We start from the raw sequence: 22,778 nt of genomic DNA on the forward strand, positions 1-22,778 counted from the left end.
TCAGACCAGGAAAGATCACAGCCAATCAGTGTCCCAGTGAGGACTTGACCTCAGGTGTCTTGTTTTTTTTCTGTCACATTGTGCTGATTTTTTTTTTTTTAGCTTAGAAATTATCTCTAAAGTTCTTTCCAGCTCAATCATTCTTTGATTTTGAATGTAGGAGAAGAAAATAAAGATTGGTACCCTTTAAGACATGGGGCCTGAGGCAAGGAGAGTTCACCTCTTGAGAGAGAATGGCTTCTTAGTCCTTAAATTAGTAAATAAAACAAAATCAGGTTTCTTGGATGGATTTGATCATGAATTGTTGCCTTTGAGCACACCAAGCTCCTGATGGGCTTCATGGTTCAAAAGAACCTAGATCTGGAGTTGGAAAGAACCTCAGAGGATAATTTCCTCATTTCCCAGGTGAGGAAACTGAGGCCCACTGACATGAAGTGGCTTGCCTGCTTAGTGAAGGGCCTGGCACACAGTGTTTACTAAATGCTTTCATTCATTCATTCATTCAGGTAGCATTATATAAATGAATGAATGAATTTCTTCATTCATTCATTCATTCAGGTAGCATTATATAAATGAATGAATGAATTTCTTCATTCATTCATTCATTCATTCATTCAGGTAGTAAGACTCAGAGACAGTATTTGAACCCAGGTGTTCTTGCTTTACCGCCTCTGTGATTTCACTTTGGCTTGGGCTGCTCCAGGGAGGCTTCCAGGAGGAGGCAGCACCTGAACTGGGCCCAGAAGGCTGGAGGGTTGAGATAAGGCCAGGAAGAGCAGCTCAAAGGTTTCCTGGGGAGCTAATTTTGGCCAGGAATAAAAGTAGGGTTTTTGGTTTTGTTTTGTTTTAAGGAGAATTAGGCAGGAATTGCTTCCCCAGGGTCCTGGACGAGGAGGAAGAAGCAGGATTGCAATTTTGGCTCCACCCGGCCCTTCTTAGGATTAACATTCCTGCTCTTAGAGGCAGTGGTCAGGGGTCACCAAGGAGACCCTGGGTCCCAGGGGTCACCAAGGAACAGCCACGGCTCCCCATGGCCAGGTGCGCTTCAGCCAGAGGGCCCGGGGAGGCTCCGGGACCCTGCAGGCCGGCTTGCTGCTCCGCCAAAGGAGTGGATGGTGCTGGAGTAGCTCTAAGGGCCCCGCCCCCTCCAGGAGCCTCTTCCCCCTCCCTCCCCGCTGCCCCAGGGTCTTCTCTCTCTCTCTCCCCCCCCCCCACATTCTTCCCTCCCTCCTTCCCTCTCCCTCCTCTCTCTTCTTCCAGCTCTCCTTTCTTTTCTCCCTCTTCCTCTTCCTTTGCCTCTCTCCTTGGCTCCTTCTTGCTTTCTTTTTTTCTTCTTTCCTTCTTTCTCCTTCTTTTCTCTTCCCCTCTGTCTCTTCTTCCCTTCCCTCTACACTTTCCCTCCCCCCTCTCTCCCCTCCCCCTTCCTGTTCCCTCTCCCTCCCTCCCCCCTCTCTCCTTACTCCCTCCTCCTCCCTTTCCTCCCCCTCCCTCCTCTCTGCCGGCCTGCACTTTGCAGACGCTCCCTGACGAGACAGGCCTTGGCCGCCGCCGTCCTTTGTAGACGCTCCCCGGCGAGCCCAGAGCCGAGCCCGCCGCCTCCCGCCCCCACGCGGGGCTGCCGGGGCCCTGCCGGGCGGCATGGCAAGATGGCCGGTGTGTGTGCGCGCGGGGGGTGGGGCGTCCTGGGCCCGGAGCGCCCGGGCCGGCACGGCGGGCAGCTTGGCGGGGAGGGCGGACCATGCCCGAGGCTGGAGCCCGAGGTTACCTAGGGAGGGGGCGTCCCCTATATTGGGCCCCTACACCCCCCACCCCAGCCCAGAGAGTTGCTATAACCCTCGTTTTGGGGTGAGGGGTCAGTGTTTTGGGGGGTCCCTTTCTTGTGCTGGGTCCCTAGAGTTCCCTCCCCTCCTGGGCCCATTGGAGTGGGAGGTAGCGTGTTTTGGGGTCCCTACCCCGTATTGAGCCCCCAGACTTCCTCCCCCTCCAGAGGTTTGCTATAGCCCTAGTTTGGGGGTGAGGGGCAGCATGTTTTGGGGGTCCTCCCTTGCATTGGGTGCCTATCTTCCCTCTCTTCACCTGAGCCAGCTTCTCATCACCCCGATTCCCATCCAAGAGAGAGGGGAGCTCTGGCCTCTGATCTTTCAGCCCCAGGATTCCTGGGGTTACTCCCCCTACAGTCTTGTCCACTGCTCCCAAGGAGCTGGGAGCTTCTAATGAGACCCCCCATGCTTCCTGCCCCACCATGGGTCTCTCTGCTCCCTGGGGCACTCAGGAATGTGCCTGGGTGGGGTGGGGGTGGGGGCCTCCTCTCCCTTTTTGAACCAGATAACCCCGAGGTTTCTTTTGGACCCCAAATAAGAGGACCATCTTTGCTGGATATTACAGTGGGGATTCCTTTCCAGTGTGGATCAGATTAGACGGCTTCCGACTATTATTTTGTGATTCTGTGACCTCTTTGAACCTCAGTTTCCTTCTCTGTAAAATGAAGGGGAGTTGGGCCAGATGACCTCTGAGGCCCTTTATGGTTCTCAATCCTGTGATCCTGGATATGTAGTTCTAGAAGGGGAAATGATCTTATAAACCATCTCATAATCACCTCTTTTTACAATAGAAGAAACTGAGGCAAACTTGGGTTTGACTGGGCAGGAGAGGGGTGGTGGTGCGGATCTCTCTGGGACTGAGAATTTTTGTTTTCTTCGCTCCTAGCAGCCAGCCCTGGGACCTATTTGTCCCTGAACTGCCCAGCTAGGCGGCCCTGCCAGCCCTCCCTCCATCTAGTCAGAGTCCAGTCCTGGGAGCCATGGCACCCAGCAGAGAACGCCAGGTCCCAGTGATCCAGATGATCCGGGGGCTGCCCCTGGCCTCCTCTCTTCTGCTGCTGCTGCTCTGCTGTCTGTGGGTGTTGGGGGCTGGCCCAAGTTTGGCCCTGGACCTGGACCTGCTGCTTGGACATTGGCAGGGTGAGAATTTTGGTTTCCCTGTTGGGTGGGGAGGTTTTTTTCCCTGAGTATTCCTGGTCCTACCTTGGAGAGAAGGGTACGGGGTATAGGGCAGTGAAAGGAGCCAAGACCTGGCCTGTAGGCCTGGTTCTGTCACTTACTGGTTTTGGACCTCGCAAAAGTCAATTGATATCCTTAGTTTTCTCATTGGTGTTCAATTAAATTCAGCAAACATTGGTGCCCGGTACTGTGCTGGATGCTGCAGAGACAAAGACAAAAATAGCATAGTTCCTGCTCTCAAGGAGCTTAGATTTCATTGAAGGGAATGTGTATGTAGAAGTGGTTTTTTTTGTTTTGTTTTGTTTTTTTGCTGGGCAGTGAGGGTTAAGTGACTTGCATAGGGTCACACAGCTAGTAAGTGTCAAGTGTCTGAGGCTGGATTTGAACTCAGGTCCTCCTGCATCCAGGGCTGGTGCTTTATCCACTGTACCACCTAGCTGCTCCCTCACACTTTCTTATTGCAGTGATCAGTTTTAAAGTCTCTTAAAACTGATTTTCTTTATAAAGTTGTTGTTATTGGATAAGTTGTTCTCCTAGTTCTGCTTATTTCCCTCTGCATCAGTTCATGGAGGTTTTCCTAGTTTCCTATCAAATTGTCCATTTCATGCTTTTCTTCTAATATTTTACTACATTCATATACCATGTTTTGTTTAGCCATTCCTCAATAGGAATGGTTTCCAGTTTTTTGTCACTACTAAAAGGAGCTGTTATAAGTATTTTTGTCCATCTGAATATATATTGCATGCATAATTTACATATATAAACTAAGTAAACATTTAATACAAATATATATGCATACATATCTATATCTGTATCTATCTTTTATATATCATCCATCCATTCATCCTTCCTTTTTTTTTTTTCTGCGGGGCAATGGGGGTTAAGTGACTTGCCCAAGGTCACACAGCTAGTAAGTGTCAAGTGTCTGAGACCAGATTTGAACTCAGGTCCTCCTGAATCTAGGGCTGGTGCTTTACCCACTGTGCCACCCAGCTGCCCCCCATTCATTCTTCCTTCCTTCCTTCCTTCCTCTCTCTCTCATCTATAAAAGGACCAAGAGGTCTTTTTCCTTTTTTCTTCAATCTCTTTGAGGTAAATGTCTAGTAGTAGCAAACCTGAGTCGTAGGCTAATCAGACTTTAGTAACTTTAGGAGCATAGTTCCAAATTGCTCTTCAGAAGGGCTGGACCAATTCATAACTTCAACAACAATACATTAATGTTCCTGTCTTCCCTCACTGCATCCAGCAGTTGTCATTTTCATTCTAAGGGGTATGTTTGCCAATCTGACGGGTGTGAGGTGGAACCTCAGAGTTGTTTCAATGTGTACTCCTCTCATCATTAGTGATTTGAAGCATATGGTTGATGGTTTGGATTTCTTCCTTTGAAAACAACCTTTTTACGTCCTTTGGCCATTTTTTGGTCACCGTGTGCCAGGTATTGTGTTAAACACTGAGGGTACAAAGAAAGACAAAAGAGTCCCTGATCTCAAGGGGCTCATAGTCTGATGGGAGAGGCAACATGCAAGTAACTATGGACAACTATGCATAACCATGAACATAAGGTCCATTTAGAACTTATCTGGATGTGTGGTGTCAGGTGTTGGTCTAAACCTAATTTCTGCCAGACTGCCGTCCAGTTTTCCCAGGAAGTTCTTGTCAAATCAAGTGAGTCCTTCCATAGTAAGTGGGATCGTTGGGTTTGTCAAAACTATGCTTCTTTGCTTGTTTATTACATTGTATACCTGATTTGTTGCCCTGATTGATCTATTTTTAACTTTTTTTTTGTTCTAATACCATTTTTTTTGTTTGTTTTTGTGGGGTAATGAGGGTTAAGTGACTTGCCCAGGGTCACACAGCTCATAAGTGTCTGAGGCCAGATTTGAACTTAGGTCCTCCTGAATCCAGGGCTGGTGCTTTATCAATTGGGCCACCTAGCTGCCCCCTACCATGTTTTTGTTTGTTTGTTTGTTTTTGTGGGGCAATGAGGGTTAAGTCTCTTTGGGATACAGACCTAGCAGTGGTACCACTGGGTCAAAGAGTATGAACAGTCCTATAGCCCTTTGGGCATAGTTCCAAATTGCTCTCCAGAATGGTTGGATCAGTTCACAGCTCTACCAACAATGCATTAGTGTTCCAATTTTTCCACAGCTTCTCCAACATTTATTATTTTCCTTTTTTGTCATATTACATCTGATAGGTGTGAGGTGGTACCTCAGAGTCACTTTAATTTGCATTTCCCTTATTAATAGTGATTTAGAACATTTGGCCATTCTTTTCTCCCATTTGTCCAATTTTTTCTCTCATTTGGCCAATTGTATTTTTTAAGGAATTGTTTTTCCTCTCCTGTTAAATCAGATTAGTTGTCTATCTATTACGTAGAAAATTAAATACAAAATATATAACATGTATTTTTCATTATCTTCCTTCAGGAAATTACATATTTCATACAAATGGTTTTTCCTTTCATTCATTCATTATGCTTTTATTTTTGCATCGATAAAATGAATCTCTGCTGTGTGCTAAGCAGGCTCTGGGTATAAGGGAATAGTCTCTACCTTCTAGAAGCTTATATTCTATTGATTGTAAGGAAACATCATGTACACAGAAAGCTGAACACCATATATAGAAAGTTTTATACACACACACACACATACATATATTCAGTGGACTTTAGATAAAAACAGTCCCATTAAAAAATTTAAAAAATATAATTTTAGGATAGTTTAATTTTTGTTGTTGTTTTTTTGCGGGGCAATGAGGGTTAAGTGACTTGCCCAGGGTCACACAGCTAGTAAGTGTCAAGTGTCTGAGGCCGGATTTGAACTCAGGTCCTCCTGAATCTGAGGCCAGTGCTCTATCCACCATGCCACCTAGCTGCTCTACAGCCCCATTTTTAGAATTAAAATAATACTATTAAATAATATACAATGTTATATAATATAAAAGAAAATTATAAATAAAACTATCATAAATAATATAAAACAAAATTATAAATAAAAAGTGATTCTTATATAATATGAATATAAAATAATATAAAAATAAGTTATAAATAAAACCCACCTTTTTTCTTGTAGGTGTAATGCTCGTTTTTCAGGTGGATAAATGTGTTGAGTTGAATTAAAACCAAAAGATTAAAAGCAGAGATGCAGGCCTCAGAGAATACTTAGTCCATCCATCCCCTTGTTTTACGGAGAAGGAAGCTAGGTAATCTGGATAATAAATAACAAAGACAGAATTTGAACTCAGGTTTTGGTTTATTGTATCATGCTGTGTCAGATGTCATGAGGTCTGCTAGACTTACATGCTTTATTTATAGAAGAACTCCTTGGCCCTTGTGAGAAATATCACTCTAATAACTTCTGGAACTCAGCGTGGGTGATGTGTCAAAGGCTCATTTATTGTCATTCTCTTGAGAATGGGCGACCCCCTAGTGGAGTGAACAAGGATGCAGGCTCACAGGTCTGTTTTTATCTCTTCCTATCCCTAACAATTGGCCCTCCCTCTAGGGTTACAATCTAGGAACTGGCTAGCATCCTGCCCCTCTGCTTTGATTTTCTCTCGGGAACTTCCCCTGGGAAGTTCTTCTCTATTTGAATTAATCCCCATTTGTGGATATTAGCATTTGAGTACCTGCTTCTATTCTCAAGCTAAATCTGAATCCCCTTTCCATACACTAAATCACCTGTAGGTGTATTCCCAGACAGTTCTAATCCACTTCATTCCCACCGAGAGGACTCAACATTTTCCCACAGCCCTTATTGAGGGTCTCTTGACTTTTACTTCATACACTGTTCAGAACTGAGACTCTTAGAGGAGACACACTAGGAAATTGGGTGGGTTGGGGGAAGGCCATCAGAGGCAGTCACATTGACCACTGAGAGATAATGATTGCTCTCATCTAGAGAAAAGCCAGAAAAGCTATTTTAAAAAACAAAACCAAGGGGCAGCTAGATGGTGCAGTGGATAGAGCACCAGCCCTGGAGTCAGGAGTACCTGAGTTCAAATCCAGCCTCAGACACTTAACACTTACTAGCTGTGTGACCCTGGGCAAGTCACTTAACCCCAATTGCCTCACTAAAAAAAAAAACCCAAACCAAAAACCCAGCCCAAGGCCATTCAGGTCAAAGCTGAGTTGGCCCCTAAGGACATAACCGACAGTCCTGGCTCTTGCTATTGGTGATCTTGAATCACAGGAAAAGGAGAAATCATACCTCCAGTACTCTGCTTAAGAAGGGAGTGGATTGGGTGGCATAGAATGCAACTTTTGTTATTTTTTAAAGTAGCTTTTCTCTCTCTTTTTTAAACATCACTTGGATTTCCCTCTGTGTCCCTTCCTTCTCCTCTCCCAAGAGGGAGATTTTTTTTTAATGGGAAAAAAACCAAAACCTTCAACAAAACTGATCAATTCATCGACAGCCTGACCATGTATGCTGTGTTCTATACCTGTGGACCCCAACCCCTGCAAAGAATGGGTGAAGTATATTCTCATATCTCTTCTTTGTTTTAAAAGATGTTTATTTTTCAGATAAGAGATATTTTTAAGATTGATTTGCCTCTCTCACTACTCTAATTGAGAAAAGATTTTTTTTTTTAATGACATCCTGAAAAACAAATTCCCAGGGATGTGGCTACATAGCTCAACTAAAGAATTCCCAATTTAGTGGTATCCAAAAATATGCCTTTTTCTGACAGTAGGTGAGTGGTGTTTTTCATCTTCGGCCCGCTGGACTTATGTTTTTGTTATTGATTGCAGTGATCAGAGAGCTAGTCTTTTTTTTGGGGGGGGGGTGTTGGGCAATGCAGGTTAAGTGACTTGCCCAGGGTCACACAGCTAGTAAGTGTCAAGGGTCTGAGGCCGAATTTGAACTCAGGTCCTCCTGAATTCAGGGTCAGTGCTTTATCCACTGTGCCACCTAGCTGTCCGAAGATTATTTTTTAAAAACGAAAGAAAGGATGAAGAGAAATAACAAGCAACAAAACCCATCAAAACATTGAACAAATCTGATAAGGTATGCAGTGATCCACACCTGTCTTGGAACTTGGTGTAAGATGTTGGTTTGAGCTTAATTTCTTTCAGACTGCTTTCTAGTTTTTTCTGTTGGATAAGAGTTACTTTCTGGGTGTTCTTAGGAAATAGGAAATTCTTCCCTAAATAATATATGTTTTCCTGCTTTATCAAACTCTGAGTTACTGAGTGTCATTATTTCTAATTCTCCCTTGTCTCGTCAACTTTTCTATTTTTTTAACCGGTAGCAAATGGTTCCTTTGATTCTGCTTTATAATGTTGTTTGAGTTCTGGAAGTGTATTCCCCCTTCATTTGAACCTTTTTTATTTTTTCCCTTGATATTCTAGATTTTTTGGTTTCTTTAAATGCATTTTGTTAATGTTTGATCTAGTGCTTTGTAAAGACACAATAAAGTGTATATTTTATTTTACTTTATTTAAAACTACCAATACATTGTTTTGACACAATAGACACTTGCCAAGTAACTCCCAAGGAAAGTCTTCTACAAAGTACATTCCACCAATTGTTTGGTTTTTAAAAATTTTTTTTCCCCACCAATTGTTAATAGAAAGGAGTAATGTCCATTCATTTTGTCAGTATTAAAGTAAGTTTGTTAAACTTACTATGTAGCTGTTACTAAGTGTCAGGGATATAAAGAAAGACAAAAACAGACCCTGCCTTCAAGGAGCTTACAATCTAATCTAATGTAATAACAAGATTTATAGAGTAGATGAGAGGTAACAGGGTGATGATGGGGGGCAGCGATTGGGATGGTTGAAGGTAGTATTTGAGCTGAGGCTTAAAGGAGGCTAGGAGATGGGTTTGAGGAGGGAGGGCATTCTGGGCATGGGACCCTGCAAGTACAAAGGCCTGGCTCCTGGAGATGTGGTGTGTGAGTCAGACCCAGGAAGATTGTCTTGGGGGTGGGGTGGAGAATGGATTAGGGTGGGAAGAGGCTTGAGGGAGAGTGATTTCAGCCCCCCTTCTCATTCACTCAGACTCCTTTGTACCCCCAGGGATGACCCTGGATGTCGGGGATGTCGGAGGTCAGCAGTTCAGACAGGTGTCACCCAAGTGGGAATGAAGATCGAGAGATCTTCCCTGGCCCGGTCCAGTTGAGGAAGGGGCTTGGACCAGGTGCCTTCTGAGGCCCCCAGTAGCTCTAAATCTGCTCCTGCGTGGGGCTTTGGCTAGAGAAGTGCAGGAGGGGCAGACAAAGTGTGAGGCCGTGTCCCTGGGCATGCTGCTTCTGCCACAGACTGGCCTGTGGCCTCAGGCAAATCTGGGCCTCTGTTTCCTTATTTGTAAAAATAGGGGCCCCGGGCCAGAGCGTCTCCTTCCAGGTCCATGCCCGTGATCCTGGGAGACCATCCCGTGGGAAGGTGGGTCAGAGGAATTGGGAATGGTCAGCCTGGAAGGGAGAAGACATAGGGGACATCCCCAGGTTCTCAGAGGGGTCCTGTTCTACCTGACCCCAGAGGGCCCAGCGCTGGAGGGGAACAGATTTGAACTTGATGTCAGAAAACTTCTAATAATCTGATGATGACAATGACAACAATAATAATAGCCAGTGCTTATCCGGTACCTACTATGTGCCAGGCACTGGGCTGAGCACTTTACAGATATTTCATTTGATCCTCACAGTAACCCTGGGAGATAGGTGCTATCATTGTCCCCATTTTATAGATGAAGAAACTGAGGCAGACAGGTGAAGTCACCTGCTAGGAAGTGTCCAAGGCTGGACTTTCATAATAATGGTAACCAACGTTCACATAGCACTGGGCTCAACAATTTGCAGGTATTATCATTTGATCCTCACAACAGCTTCTGTGAGGGAGGTGCTGTTATCATCATTTTACATTTGAGGATACTAAGGCAGACTGAGATGAAGTGACTTGCCCAAGGTCACATAGCTAGGAAGTGTCCAAAGATGGATTTTAATAATAATAATAATAAATAATAACTAACACATCGCTCTAACTATGTGTCAGGCACTGTGGCAAGTGCTTTACAAATATCTCCTTTGATCCTCACAACAACCCTGGGAGGTAGGTGCTATCATTGTCCCAATTATACAGATGAGGAAACTGAGGCAGACAGAGGTGATGTGGCTTGCAGGGACTGGATCTTCGATTTCATTGGCTCGGAGAGCTCCCAGGAGAGGAAATCCCCTCCGTCAATGCAGGTTAGCACCATCTTCTCTATTTATAATCTTAGAGAATTGTCTACAGCTGTGAGAGAGGAAGTGATTAGCTCAGGGTCACACAGCCAGGGTGTGGTAATACTTTACCAAGCTACATCTCTAACAATGTCAGCTGTCCCAAATAGGAGCAAGCTACTGGGAGAGGGGGTGAGCTCCCCATCACAGGAGGTAGTCAAGCAGAGGCTCATCAGGGTAGGTAGAGAGAGGCCTCTTGGTCAGATGGGTGTTTGGGGTCCCTTCCAGCCTGGAGACTAATTTTTTTTTTTTCATTTTTGGACACAGCATCTAATGAAGATTAAGAGGAAGAAATGTTGTGGTTTTTGTAGGGGAGGGTCATTGAGTTAGTATTTCTGCTCTGAATGGGACCTCTGGAAAATATGTCCACAGGTTAGACCTGGAACATGCTTATTCATTCATTCCTTCATTTGTTTGTTCGTTCATTCATTCATTTGACACTTAAGTGCCCTTTGGATGCAGAACTTGGCCCGAGTTATCCTTGAGTCCTTGCTCTCAGGCTCACCCCTTGGACCTCCACCTTGGCTCGGACCTCCTCACCTTCAGACCTGTCTCATTCGCTGGCCTCAAGTCCTTCTTGAATGGTTCCCCGCCCCTTTGCCCTCAGTAAACTCCAGGGGCTCCTTTATAATAACTCCCCTGCCCCAGCCCAGCTTCTGAGTCTCCCCTTCCCGCCATGTACAGTCCAGCTAGCTTGGCTTCTCCTGTTCTGTACAGACTCCATCTCCCACCTCCATACCTTTGCACTGGCTGTTCCCTGTGCCAGGCACTCCCTTTCCAGCTTCATTTCAGACTCCCTCTCTTCCTTCAGGAGGCAGCTTCAGCAGCACTTTCTATCTGAAGCCTTTCCTACCAATGGGCCCTCCCTCCCCAAACTACTTTGTATTTTAATTGTTCAATCATTTTTTCAGTCGTGTCCGACTCTTCATGACCCCATTTGGGGTTTTCTTTTTTCTTTTTTTGCAGGGCAGTGAGGGTTAAGTGACTTGTCCAGGGTCACAACAGCTAGTAAGTGCTAAATATCTGAGGTCAGATTTGAACTCGGGTCCTCTTGAATCCAGGGCTGGTGCTTTATCCACTGTGCCACCCAGCTGCCCCCCATTTGGGGTTTTCTTGGCAAAGATTCCAGAGCGGTTTAACATTTCCTTCTCCAGCCCATTTGACAGATGAGGAAACTGAGGCCAAAAGGTGAAGTGCCTTGCCCAGGGTCACAGCTAGGAAGTGTCTGAGGCCAGATTTGAACTCAGGATGATACCTCTTCCTGATTCTAGGCCTGGCGCTCTGTGCACTATGGCGCCACTTAGCTTCCCTGTAATTCATTATTGTGTATTTATTCAGTATACATGCATACCTGTATGTACCCGTTGTCTTTGTTTGAATATTGGCTCTTTGAAAGCAGGTGATGGAGCTCTGGGCCTAGAATCCGAAAGATCTGAGTTCAAATCCTGCTTTCAACCCCAGGCAAGTCACTTAATCATGATCTGCCTCAGCTTCCTTAAGTATCAAATAGGGATAATGATAGCATCTACCTGCACGGGTTGTTGTGAGGATCAAATGATACTGTGTGTAAAACTCTTTCAGACCCAGTATTACATATGTTATTGTTTCATTTTTTGTGTGTGGCTCCAATATCTGGCCCAGTGCCGGGCACATAGTAGGTGTTTCATAAATGCTGCTCATCGTATATTTTGAATATAGCCATGTGTGGGTATGTTGCCTCCTCTCAACAGACTGTAAGATTCTTGAGAAGGAGCAGTGTTCACTGTGTGGCATGTAGGGGGCACATGTTGACAGGGAGCCCTTGGACTGGGCTGCGGGGTGGGGTGGGTGGGACTTTCCTCATTAACTCTTTGCTTCCTGTCCCACCAGTGTACCGGCTGCTGACCTTCCCCTTGGGCCACAAGGCCCTCCCCGCCCTGTTGCTGAGCCTGCTTCTCTTCCCCACCCTGGGCTGGTATCAAGAGAGTCACCTGGGCACTGTGCGCTATGTCCATGCCTCGGCCCTGGGGGCCCTGGCCACTGGGCTGCTCTACCTGCTTCTGGCCAGCCTTGGGGTGCCCGGGGCAGGGAGCAGGGCCTGCGGTTACACGCCCATCCACCTGGCTCTGCTGTCGGCTCAGCACCGCAGCCGGCCCAGGCTGCCAGGGGGAGTGTTGCCGCCCCTGCTGCTGCTGGCGCTGATGCACCTTGTGAGCTCCGAGCCCCCCTTTCTTCTCCAGCTGTGCGGCCTCCTCACCGGCCTGGCCCGTATCTTTTGGTGGGTATTGGCCCCTGAGCTGGTTGGGACGGCTGGATGGAACCTTGAGACATTGCTGGGGGCATCGCATCTTTGAGCCTGGAGATGAGAGCCCTGGGTGTAGGGGGCATGGGCCTGGTGGATGGAGGGGAGGAATTTCAAGGGGGTGGGGGAGGTCCGCAGGGGCAGGAAAAACCAGGGGGTTGGCCCCTCCGACCCTCTCTTCCTGACCCATGCACCAAGGGGAGAGGAGTCTAGTGGGCAACGGGGCAGAGGCGGGAGGACGCAGAGGTGGGAGGACCAGGGGCCTTGTGCAGCGTGAGCTTTTCCCTTGACTGGCCGCCCCCCTCCCCACTGGGGCATGACGCAGACTCTGCCGGGGTCTTCCGCCCACTGGAGCTCTCTGAGCGCAGGCTCCAAGCCCTGCAGAAGGCTGGTGTTTGCAGGGCACTGGAGGGCAGCTCTCTGTTGTGCTTCATCCCAGCCCCAGGCAGCCCATTGGAGCTGCCAGTCATCCGCCCTGCTGGGCTAAGGTGAGCCCCCGGCCTGGGTGGGGTGGTGGAGCCAGGCCATGGCTCCCTGGGGAGGTGGGGATGGGCGGGGCCTGGCTCCCTGGAGGGAGGTCCTTGGGGCGGAGGCCGGGCCTCCCACGGTAACTGGGCTTTGCTCCCACAGACATAGTGATCCTGGCGCTCTTGGGCATTTAGTGCCAGGACTCTGGTCCTCCGCCCCTGCCCCAGGCCTCCTCTCTCCTGGCCTGGGCGCTGGGCCCTCCTTGTTTGATGCCGCCATCTTTGAAGGGGCCCCGTCGTGGGATGCCCCCAGCCTCCCTCTGGAGACCCCCCTCTGGAGCCAGGGAGAGCGTGCGAATGAGGAGCTGCTGCAGGCCGCCATCCGCGCTTCCCTTCAGGACGAGCCCTTGAGGCCTGCGCAGGAGGAGCTGAGATTGTCCAAGTCCTCGGTCTCCTCCCTAAGGTGAGGGGGTGGCCCGGGAGCTGGGGGGGGGGGCACGGAGCGGAGTCCAGGGGCCTGGGAGCTGACACGGCCTTCCTCCCCCCAGGCTGCAACAGCTGGAGCGCATGGGATTCTCCATGGAGCAGGCGGTGGTAGCGCTCGCAGCCACAGGGCGCGTGGAAGGGGCCGTCTCCCTTCTGGTTGAAGGGCAGGTGGGCGATGCAGCCCAGGTGACCGCAGTGGGCAGAAGTGAGCCTCCCAGGGAGGGCCCCCTTCCACCTGCCCAGAAATAGGAGCCAACTGGGCCTTAAGGAGAGCCCCTGTGACCTCCGGAGTGAGAACGGGGCAGCGCTCATGTGGGGGGGCCATCCGCCGCAGCTCCCAGCAACACTCACGCACAGACATCCCCCGACTGAATAAATCCATTTCATCTTTAAAGAAAAGTAGATGCTTAGTTTCAGGAAGGAGCTTGGAGTAGCTGGGAGGTGGGTGGGCCATACTCTTCCAGTTGTGGAAGTCTGGAAACTCGAGTCCCCAAGTGCTCTTGGCAGAGATTTCGGCACCCTGGGGCAAAGTCTCACTGTGTACACCTTAGTTATGGCTCTGGAGATGCCATAGACTGAGCTGGAAGGGACTTCAGAGGATCTAAGTTCACTTTACAGGTGAGGAGTCAGAGCCTGTGTCCTTTCCCATGATCCCACAGGTGGAAAGTAGCAGAGCCTGGATTTGAACCCAGGTCTTCTGACTCTGAATCCGCCCTTCTCTCCATGGCATCCTGTCAGTTAAGGAGGAGCCAGACAGTTGGTTGGGGACAGTGTGCTAGGCTGGGCTGTGAGAATAAGGCAGACCCCTTAGGGACCCAGGCCAGGAGAACACAGTGGAACTGGGCCTTGGAGCCAGGGCTAAAGGCCAGACAGAGAAGGAGAGCCAAAGGGCCTGCAGGATTCTGGGTAAGTGCCCAGGGAGACCTGGGGGCTGCTCTGACCCTCGCCTCCTCTGGGTCCCCCACCTGGAATGCAGCCAGCCCCCACTCCCACAGCTTTGGATCAGCCCCCATGATTAGGAAGCTCTCCATGAAAGGGTCAGGGGGGCCGTGGGAATAGAAGCCAGGAGTCTGGGGGCCCAGCCTGCTCCTTCCCTCCCCCCCCAGCTACAGCAAAATGCCCACCCTGCCCACTCACCCCGGCCCCCCCAGCAGGACCAAATGGAGCAGGAGGGATCTTTATTGCCAATTCCCCCAGCCTAGAGTGGCCGCCAGCATCTGGCTGCCCCTCCCTCCGTGCTGTTGACCCCCTGTGCCCTGGGGACTATGCAAGGGGTCCTGTGAGGGAACAAGCTGCGATGTCGGGGAGCCTGGGGCTCACCCATCTCTGAGGAGGCCACTTGGGTCAGGAGGATCCTGCCCTGCCCCTTCCCTCCATCAGAGGACCAGCTGGCACTTGAACTTAAGAGTTTGGAGGGGAAATATAGCACCACAAGTACCAAGTGGGGGATTGGAAGGGGAGGGCAGCACCACATTTTGGGGAGAAGCCTCTGCAGAAATGGGGGCGTGGGGAGGGAAGAGGCAGACTGATGGCCTCCCAGCGCCTCTCTAGCTCTGATAGGCCGTCAGCGCCCCCCCGCCCCAACTCCTAGCTGTGGTTTACACAAAGGGGAGATGGTGGCAGGTGGGGGGGGGGACCCAGCATCCTCACTGGTGGGCTTCCCGGGCCAGGGGCAGCCCTCAGAAGGGGCCAGCCAGAGCTGCTTTGGCATTTCCACACCCATTCCTCACTATCCTGTATCTCCCTCATCTCCCAGAACACTGCACACAGAGTCCGGGGCCTGGATTCCAATCCCGTCTTTGCTCTTTGCTGCCTGGGTGACTTTGGGCTAGTCACTTCCATTTTCCAGAGGAGGGGTGAGACGACAGGACCCACAAGGTTCTATCTATGAGCTTCTGGGCCTCAGTTTCCTCCCCTGTAAAGTGAATGTGGGGGAGGGGAAGGCTAGATGAAAGGAGGGCACAGGGTGGAAACCTGCTCCAGACAGGTCCCTTCCAACGCTTGAGACCCCTTCCCCCGGCCTAGCTGTGGAGGAGCCCAGGCCCAGAGGGGCAAGTTGGTGACAAGGCTGGGTTGGGATCCTGCGTCCTGCCAGTCCTTCCGCTCAGGGCCTGAGGTGACCCCCTCTTCCAGGCCCTGGAAGCCCCTAGGCAGAGGATATGGGAGGGGAGAGGCCTGGCCCCCCCAGCTGGGAGCCACCTGCAGGGAGCCAGGTCCTCCCACCTGCAGATGGCCGGAGGGGACAGTTTGGGTCTAGTCTCCCTGCTGCTGCTCTGCATACCTGGGCCTGGCAGCTCCCTCCAATAAATAGATAGCGTATCCCTGGGGACCAGGCTGTGGGAGCCTGGAAGGGGTCCAAGGTGGGAGGGGGGTATGTCCCGAGCCCGGCTTGGTGCCCGAGCAGACCAGGTTTAGTCCTTGTGGTCTTCACTTCCTTGGGCCAGGAGACGGGAGACGATGCGGTAGGGGGCCGCTCCTCCGGCCCGCTTGCCCCGAGGAAAGCCTGAGGCTCCAGCGATGGGGGGCCCTGCTCCAGAGCCAAGGTCCGGTTCTGCCAGGGGAAGCCAAGAGAGAGGGTTACTCCAGCCCCATTCCCGGGGCCATGATCGGGGAGTCTCCCAATGGGCCCCTCTTTTGGGTGCCTCATGGGAGAGAGACCCTGGGGTGGGCGGCTCCCCTGGGGAGGGGCCAGAGAAAGAACTAGAGGAGAGAAGGGGGGGGCGGTGCTGAGCTGACCTCTGGGAGGGCCAAAGCCAGGCCAGCAGGGAGAGACCGCTCGGTACTTGCAGCACAAATGGAGCCCTTGATGCCGCCTATCTAAGGATCTCACGGCCACTCTTGGCAAACTCATCTGTAGGGGATTCCAAACACATTCTCCCGGGGGCCTGGGTCCTGACCCCGGGTCCCTCTTCTCTCACCGCTTCTAGTTCCTACTTCCATCTCCACCTTTCTCTGCCTCTTAAGGACCAACGCTATCCCCTGTTAGAGAAGGGGAAACTGAGGCTGGAAGAGACCTCCACGTGCCCCCTCTGCCCCTGGCTTGGGAGGCAGGAGCCCTGGGCTGCATAGGACTGGACCTCTTCCTTCTCTGGGTGTCAGGTTCCTCCTCCTCACACAGGAGAAGGCTGGACAGCTCCCTCTCCAGGCACTTGTCTGAATAAGCAGTTGGAGGAACTGGCAACGATTGGGTCGGGGAGGAGAAGACTCAGGGGACATGACAGCTGCTTTCAGTAACTGCAGACTAGTTCTCTCTGGCCCAGGAGAGTGGGAGCAGGACCAGCGGAAGGCGGTAGATTCGGCTTGATACCTGTACCTAATGAACTAAATGGGATGCCTCGTCAGGTAGTGAGTTCCCCATCAATGGAGGTCTTCAGGCAAAAGCTGGATGACATCACTTGTCAGGGATGGTGTTGGAGCAGATTCCTGTGTAAGCACAAGTTGGAGAAGCCCGTGGCCTGTGAAGTTTTCTGGGTCTGAGATTCTGGGACTAGGTGATCTCCGAGGGTCCTTGTCTATTTGGAGTCTTAGCTGGGTCCCTTCCATGTACCCAGGGCTGTTCTAGGCCCTCCTAGCCGCCCTGGGCCCCCTGCGTGGATGATCCTGTGTTAATGGAGCCATTTGGGGCTCAGACTCGGTTGACTCACCTGTCATATAAGTCCAGATTCATACCAAATGTGTCCCCTCTCAGGGGCCTTCTGGAGCCAGCGGCTCTTTCCTCAATGAGGTGTTGGTTGGCAGTAGGCCCGCTGATGAGCAAACATCCAGCCCACCTCTTGGAGATGGATGGCAAGTTTTTCCTGTGCTGCCCAGAGGGAGCAGGCCAGGGCTCTGGGCTTGGCTGGGAAGGCCTTGCTTCCTGCACCCCTGAGAGGCTGCTGGGAGGGGGTCCTGTCAGCCAGCTCCCGAGGTCCTTTACTAAGCTTTGTGTTGAAGGGTGCGAGAAAAGGACTGGCACCTGCCAGGCAAGAGAGCTGTTACCAACCAGCTGTGTGATCTCGGGGAAGCAGCTTGACCTCTCTGGGCCTGTTTCCTTCTCTGTAGAATGAGGGGGCTGGACTGGATGGCCTCCAGATTCTTTCCAGCACAAACCTCCGATCCTAAGATTGAATTCACCATACTTTGATCTCTCAGGGTCAGGTGAGGAAATGGGAAAAATAAGACCTTCACTGTTTGATTAGAAAGGTCCTTAGAACAGGGGATGTCAGGTCAGGAAGAGGCCTTAGAATAGAACATCAGGGCTGGGAGGGGTCTCAGAACAGGAAATGTCAGAGCTGGGAGGGAGCTTAGAACAGGGGATGTCAGGGCTGGGAGGGACCTTAGAACAGGGGATGTCAGGCCAGGAAGAGGCCTTAGAATAGAACATCAGGGCTGGGAGGGGTCTCAGAACAGGAAATGTCAGGGCTGGGAGGGAGCTTAGAACAGGGGATATCGGGGCTGGGAGGGACCTTAGAACAGGGGATGTCAGGCCAGGAAGAGGCCTTAGAATAGAACATCAGGGCTGGGAGGGGTCTCAGAACAGGAAATGTCAGGGCTGGGAGGGAGCTTAGAACAGGGGATGTCAGGACTAGGAAGGGCTTTAGAACAGGAAATGTCAAAGGAGCAGAAGTCTGGCCTAATAAAGAGCCAGACTATGGGAAGCCTTCCTAAGCCTCCAAGTTCCCAGCAGACAGCTGGAAACACAAGACTAGGCCTTTCCAACCGATCCCAGAAGTGTCAGGCCTCCTTCCCTTTGGGTGGCCCTGAAGAGAATTTGCAAGACCTTCAACTACCCAAGCATCAGCAGGAGAAGGCATTTTGAAAACGTTAAATTTAGGGGCCAGGGAAGGCCTCCTGACTGCTGGTAGATGCACCAAACCCTTTTTATTCTCTAATTGGAGATCAAACTTAAAAGGAGAAAACCTGCTTGAGGGGCAGCACACCAAAGAGGCATTCACACCCAGGAGTGTTCACACCCAGGGAGGTCATACTGCAGGTGAATAATAGAGACTATTTTAAGACTCCTGCTAAGCCAGGAAAGCAGGAAAGACAGACAGGAGGATTTGCATACAGAACCCGACATGATCCCTGGTTTCTCTGGTCTTAGCAATTGGAGGGAGGCAGGAAGCCACATCTCCTTTGCTCCTGCCTGGCCTGGAGGGTCCAGGTTGGGAAATCAGATTCCCTCCATGAGGCAAGAATTTAAACTATTCAGTGAGAATTCCTCGTATCTCCTGTGTAGCCAGTCAGGGACAAGGCGGGCATGCATGGTTTCTATTCATTTACTTTTTGGACTTAAATGCTGAGGATACATCCCCTGTTCTCAGGCCCTCCCAGCTCTGCCATCCCCTGTTCTCAGGCCCCTCCCAGCTCTGCCATCCCCTGTTCTCAGGCCCTCCCAGTTCTGACATCCCCTGTTCTAAGGTCCTTCCAGCTCCGACCTTCCCAGTTCTTAGGTCCCTCCCAGCTCTGCCATCCCCTGTTCTAAGGCCTTCCCAGCCCTGACATCCCATGGTCCCCTCCCAGCTCTGCCATTCTCTGCCCTAGGGCTCTTGAGGCCCTCCTCCTTCTCTATGGTCCCAGGCTGGGCATGGGCAAGTTCTCCCTGAGCCTCTGTGTGTTGCTCCGTGCTTTCTAGCGCCCCCTTCAGCCGGCTCTCCTGCCGGGGCGGTGCTTCTCTGGCCCTCCCCGAGCCCCCCAGCCCCCAGGGTGGGGGGGCGGCCTCTCCTCGGTTACCTGGCCAAATGATAGCCTCCAACAGGGTGACCCGTCTGGCCAGGAGCTCCAGCTGAGCCTGCTGCTGCTGTAGGAAGGTTTGTAAGCTAATGGCCTAATGGGAGATCGAGAAGAGCAGAGAGTACAGATCCATCCGTGGGCTCTGGCCTCCGCAAGGGTGGGGAGAAGGGGGGAGACCCGGACAGCGGGGTCACCTCTATGCTGGTCTGGGCAGGCACGGCGAGGCGGCAGGGAAGGGCCTTGGCAGGGAGAGCCTGGGAATGCCCCCTTGGGAGAATCACTGCCCCATGTGAGCCTCATCTTCCCCAACTAGAGGAGCAGGGCAGGAATCCCTGCCCTGACCACCCTTTGTGAATGCCAGGGTGGATGTGGCCATCACTGTGAAGCTGTGTGGTTGTGGGATGGAAGACTACTGGCCTCTGACACTGATCTAGGCCCCAGTGCTAATGGGAACGTGCTGGGCAGGACACCCCCCCCCCCGGGAAATGGGTGCTGTACTTCATTTCTATCTAAGGCTAGAGGAGATTCTTTGGGGAGACGGGTCCAGGGCCCAGAGAGGCACTGGAAGGACACAGAGGGCCCCTCATGGGGACCCGCCAAGAAGGAATCTGGCATTTGACCAGCCTCTTAGCTCTCTGATGCCCATGCCAGGGGGCTCACTTTTCCCCCAAGGCCCAGTGGTAGCTTCCCTTGGAATCACTTACTGTGAGGCCCTGAGCCTTGTCTGAAAAATGGAGACCATAGCAACACCCATAATAGCGTCTGGGTGTTAGAGTTCTATGGAGATGACAGCTGTTACCATCTTGTTAGGGCCAGCAAGATCCCCTGCCATCTCCCAGTACACTGGCCCTTCCTCAGGATGGAGCTCTGTCACATTGCCATCCACAAAGCTGTGCTCCAGAATCTGGCTCTACAACCCATAAAGTCTTGCAGCTCTAGGATTTGGCTCTATCACTTATAAAATTCTAGAGTAGTTTCTGCTATCCACAAAGCCCTCCAACTTCATGATTTGGCTCTATCACCCACAAAGCCTTGCAGCTCCAGGATCTGGCTCTATCATTTAAAAGAATTAAGAGTGGTGGGCTCCACAAAGCACTGAAGCTCCAGGATCTGACTCTATCACCCACAAAACCCTGTACTTCCAAGATCTGGCTCTATTATTAAAAAATTCTAGAGTAGTGGGCTCTGCTTCTGTCATTCACAAAAGCCCTGCAGCTCCAGGATCTGGCTCTATCACAGATAATAATCAAGAATTGTGGGCTCCAGTCCTGTCATTCACAAAGCCTTATAGCTCCAGGATCTGCCTCTATCACTCATAAAATTCTTTCTTTCTTTATTTTTTAGTGAGGCAATTGGGGTTAAGTGACTTGCCCAGGGTCACACAGCTAGTAAGTGTTAAGTGGCTGAGGCCGGATTTGAACTCAGGTCCTCCTGACTCCAGGGCCGGTGCTCTATCCACTGTGCCACCTAGCTGCCCCCACTCATAAAATTCTAAAGTAGTAGACTCTGTTTCTGTCATCATCCCAAAAGCCCTGCAACTCCTGAATCTATCACCCACAAAATCCTGCAGCTCCAGAATCTGGCTCTATCACTTAGAAAAATCAAGCGTAGTAGGTTTTGCTTGTGTGATCCACAAAGCCTTCTGGTTTCAGAATCCGGTCCTATCGCTCATAAATTCTAGAGTAGTAGACTCTGCTTCCATTATGCACAAAGCCCTGCAGCTCCAGGATCTGACTATCACTAATAAAATTCTAGAGTAGTGGGCTCTGCTTCCATCATGAACAAAGCCCTGCAGCTCCAGGATCTGGCTCTATCACAGATAATAATCAAGAGTAGTGGGCTCCAGTCCTGTCATTCACAAAGCCATACAGCTCCAGGATCTGGCTCTATCACTCAGAATTCTAGAGTAGTAAACTCTGCTTCTGTCACACACAGAGCCCTGCAGCTCCAGGATCTGGCTTTATCACTCAGAAGAACCTAGAGTGGTGGGCTCTGGTTCCATCACTCACAAAGCTCCAGGATTTGGTCCTATGACCTACATAGACCTAGTGCTCTGGGATCTGGTCCTGTTATCTTTGAAGTCCTTCAGTCCAGCAGATGCAGGGGCCAGGGTGAAGGGCAGGGACAGCTCCATCCTAGCCTAGCAGGGGACCTCAGACATGATGGGGAGGTGACCCATTCCCCATGATGCCACCTGGTCCAGTCACATACGTCATGGGCAGGCTTCCCTGGCTGCCATCGATCACCTCCCCTTGTCCGTGTGCTGGTCCCCCACTGGGGACTTCTAGCTGTGTGGCTGTGGCAGAGGCCAGGGGGGCCTGGGCACCCCTCTCTCCCTCCACGTGCCCTGCACTGGGCAGGCCATTTGTCAGTCTGTCTGTCTCTACTCACCATAGAGCCCAATCATTGTTTCCAAGATTAAAACCCTTTCTGCTAAAATCTTCAAAGCCTCGCGTAGTTGGTGCAAACCCTCCCCCTGTGGAGGAAAGAGACAGATACAGCCGTGAAGGGGGTCCCCAGGCTGGGGGAGGGGTTGGTTCCATTCCAGGCTAAGGACACGTCGGAAATGGGGGGAGGGGAAGAGACTGGCAAAGCCCGGCCTGGCCGCCCCACCCCCCATCCAAGGCCATGCACTCCCGGCAGGCTCCCTCAGCATTCTGCCACAGCCCAGGGACTGATGCACAGATGGGTGGGCAGAGGGCCTGGGGCAGGGTGAGGAAGGGGGCACAGGAGGACAAGCAGACCTGGTGAGCCCCCCAAACCCCCACACAGATTCCAGTGGGGGATGCTTTGCAGCTGATCCTGAGCTCTACCCCAGATCCAGCTGTATTGGGGATGTGTTGGCAAGGCTGTTAGGTGGAAAGGGGGTTCGCCTTGTCCTTTGTGGCCCTGGGGGGAGCAGAACCAGGAGGGGGCAGTGTAGGGGGCACAGAAGCAGATTCAGGCTGTCGGGAAGCAGGACGGACCTCAAATCTAACCCCTTCATTCTACAGAGGAGGAAACTGAGGCCCAGTGAGGCTTTCCCTGGCTTCTGTCACAGGGACACAGCTGAAATTCTACAGGACTCAAGTGACTTGTCCACAGTCACACAGCGAGGGTTATTGGGTCAAGGATTAGAGCTGGAAGGGTCCTGTTTTCTCATCTGCAGAATGGGGGGGGGAGAGTTGGACTGGATCGCTTAGTAGGTCCCTTCTAGCTCTAAATGGATGAATCTATGATTTTACAGGTAAGGAAACTGAGGCTCAGACAGAAAGGACTTGCCTCTGGTCACACAGGTGACTAGCAAGAGAGCAGAAATTTAAACCTAGATCCTCTGGTTCTAGAGCTAGAGCTCTTTCCATTTCTTTGCTGGGGATGGTGGTGGACAAACAAGCATTTATTAAGTGCCTACTGTGTACTAGATGCTGTGCTAAGAGCTTTACAGATATCTCACAACAACAAAAAGGGAGCCTCCCGGGCAGGCCAGTGTCTGGGGAGTTCCTCACTCCACAAACCCCTTGTGTGGCCACAAGCAAGTCACTTCGTCTTCCCTGGACTCAGTTTCCTCCTTTGTAAAATGAAGGGGCAGGACTGGGCTGATCTGTAAAGCCCCTTTTGGTTGGAGTCTGA

The 22,778-nt window shown here is 51.0% G+C and overlaps 2 protein-coding genes across 10 annotated transcripts in view; one reads left to right on the forward strand and one right to left on the reverse strand.

Moving 5' to 3' along the window:
* Nucleotides 1-1,514: 1,514 nt before the first annotated feature.
* On the forward strand, nt 1,515-13,851 carry RHBDD3 (rhomboid domain containing 3). 4 transcript variants are annotated; one of them, XM_043968153.1, is made up of 6 exons: nt 1,515-1,653; nt 2,707-2,960; nt 12,093-12,470; nt 12,830-12,992; nt 13,135-13,434; nt 13,520-13,851. In XM_043968153.1, exons 2-6 carry the CDS (start codon nt 2,801-2,803, stop codon nt 13,704-13,706), a joined length of 1,188 nt encoding a protein of 395 aa, XP_043824088.1. In that variant the 5' UTR covers nt 1,515-1,653; nt 2,707-2,800; the 3' UTR covers nt 13,707-13,851. The 4 variants fall into 4 exon arrangements, with proteins under 4 accessions (XP_043824088.1, XP_043824097.1, XP_043824106.1 ...); XM_043968162.1 differs by having other exon boundaries at nt 1,536-1,653; nt 2,710-2,960; XM_043968171.1 differs by lacking the exon at nt 1,515-1,653 and adding an exon at nt 1,678-1,760.
* Nucleotides 13,852-13,985: 134 nt separating this feature from the next.
* The window catches only part of EMID1 (EMI domain containing 1), a 69,995-nt gene continuing 61,202 nt past the window's right edge, over nt 13,986-22,778 (reverse strand). For 2 of the 6 annotated variants that reach the window (XM_043968140.1, XM_043968110.1), the window contains 2 exons: nt 21,561-21,645; nt 15,741-16,008 (listed from right to left, as the gene is read on the reverse strand). In XM_043968140.1, the coding sequence (XP_043824075.1) occupies nt 15,869-16,008; nt 21,561-21,645 (225 nt within the window). In that variant the 3' untranslated portion in view covers nt 15,741-15,868. Of the gene's footprint in view, nt 16,009-19,152; nt 19,264-21,560; nt 21,646-22,778 lie in introns of those variants that run through there. The other 4 variants (XM_043968119.1, XM_043968092.1, XM_043968101.1 and 1 more) reach the window with 3 other exon arrangements.

This window comes from Dromiciops gliroides, chromosome 1 (genome assembly GCF_019393635.1).
Source record: "Dromiciops gliroides isolate mDroGli1 chromosome 1, mDroGli1.pri, whole genome shotgun sequence".
Classification (NCBI taxonomy): domain Eukaryota; kingdom Metazoa; phylum Chordata; class Mammalia; order Microbiotheria; family Microbiotheriidae; genus Dromiciops; species Dromiciops gliroides.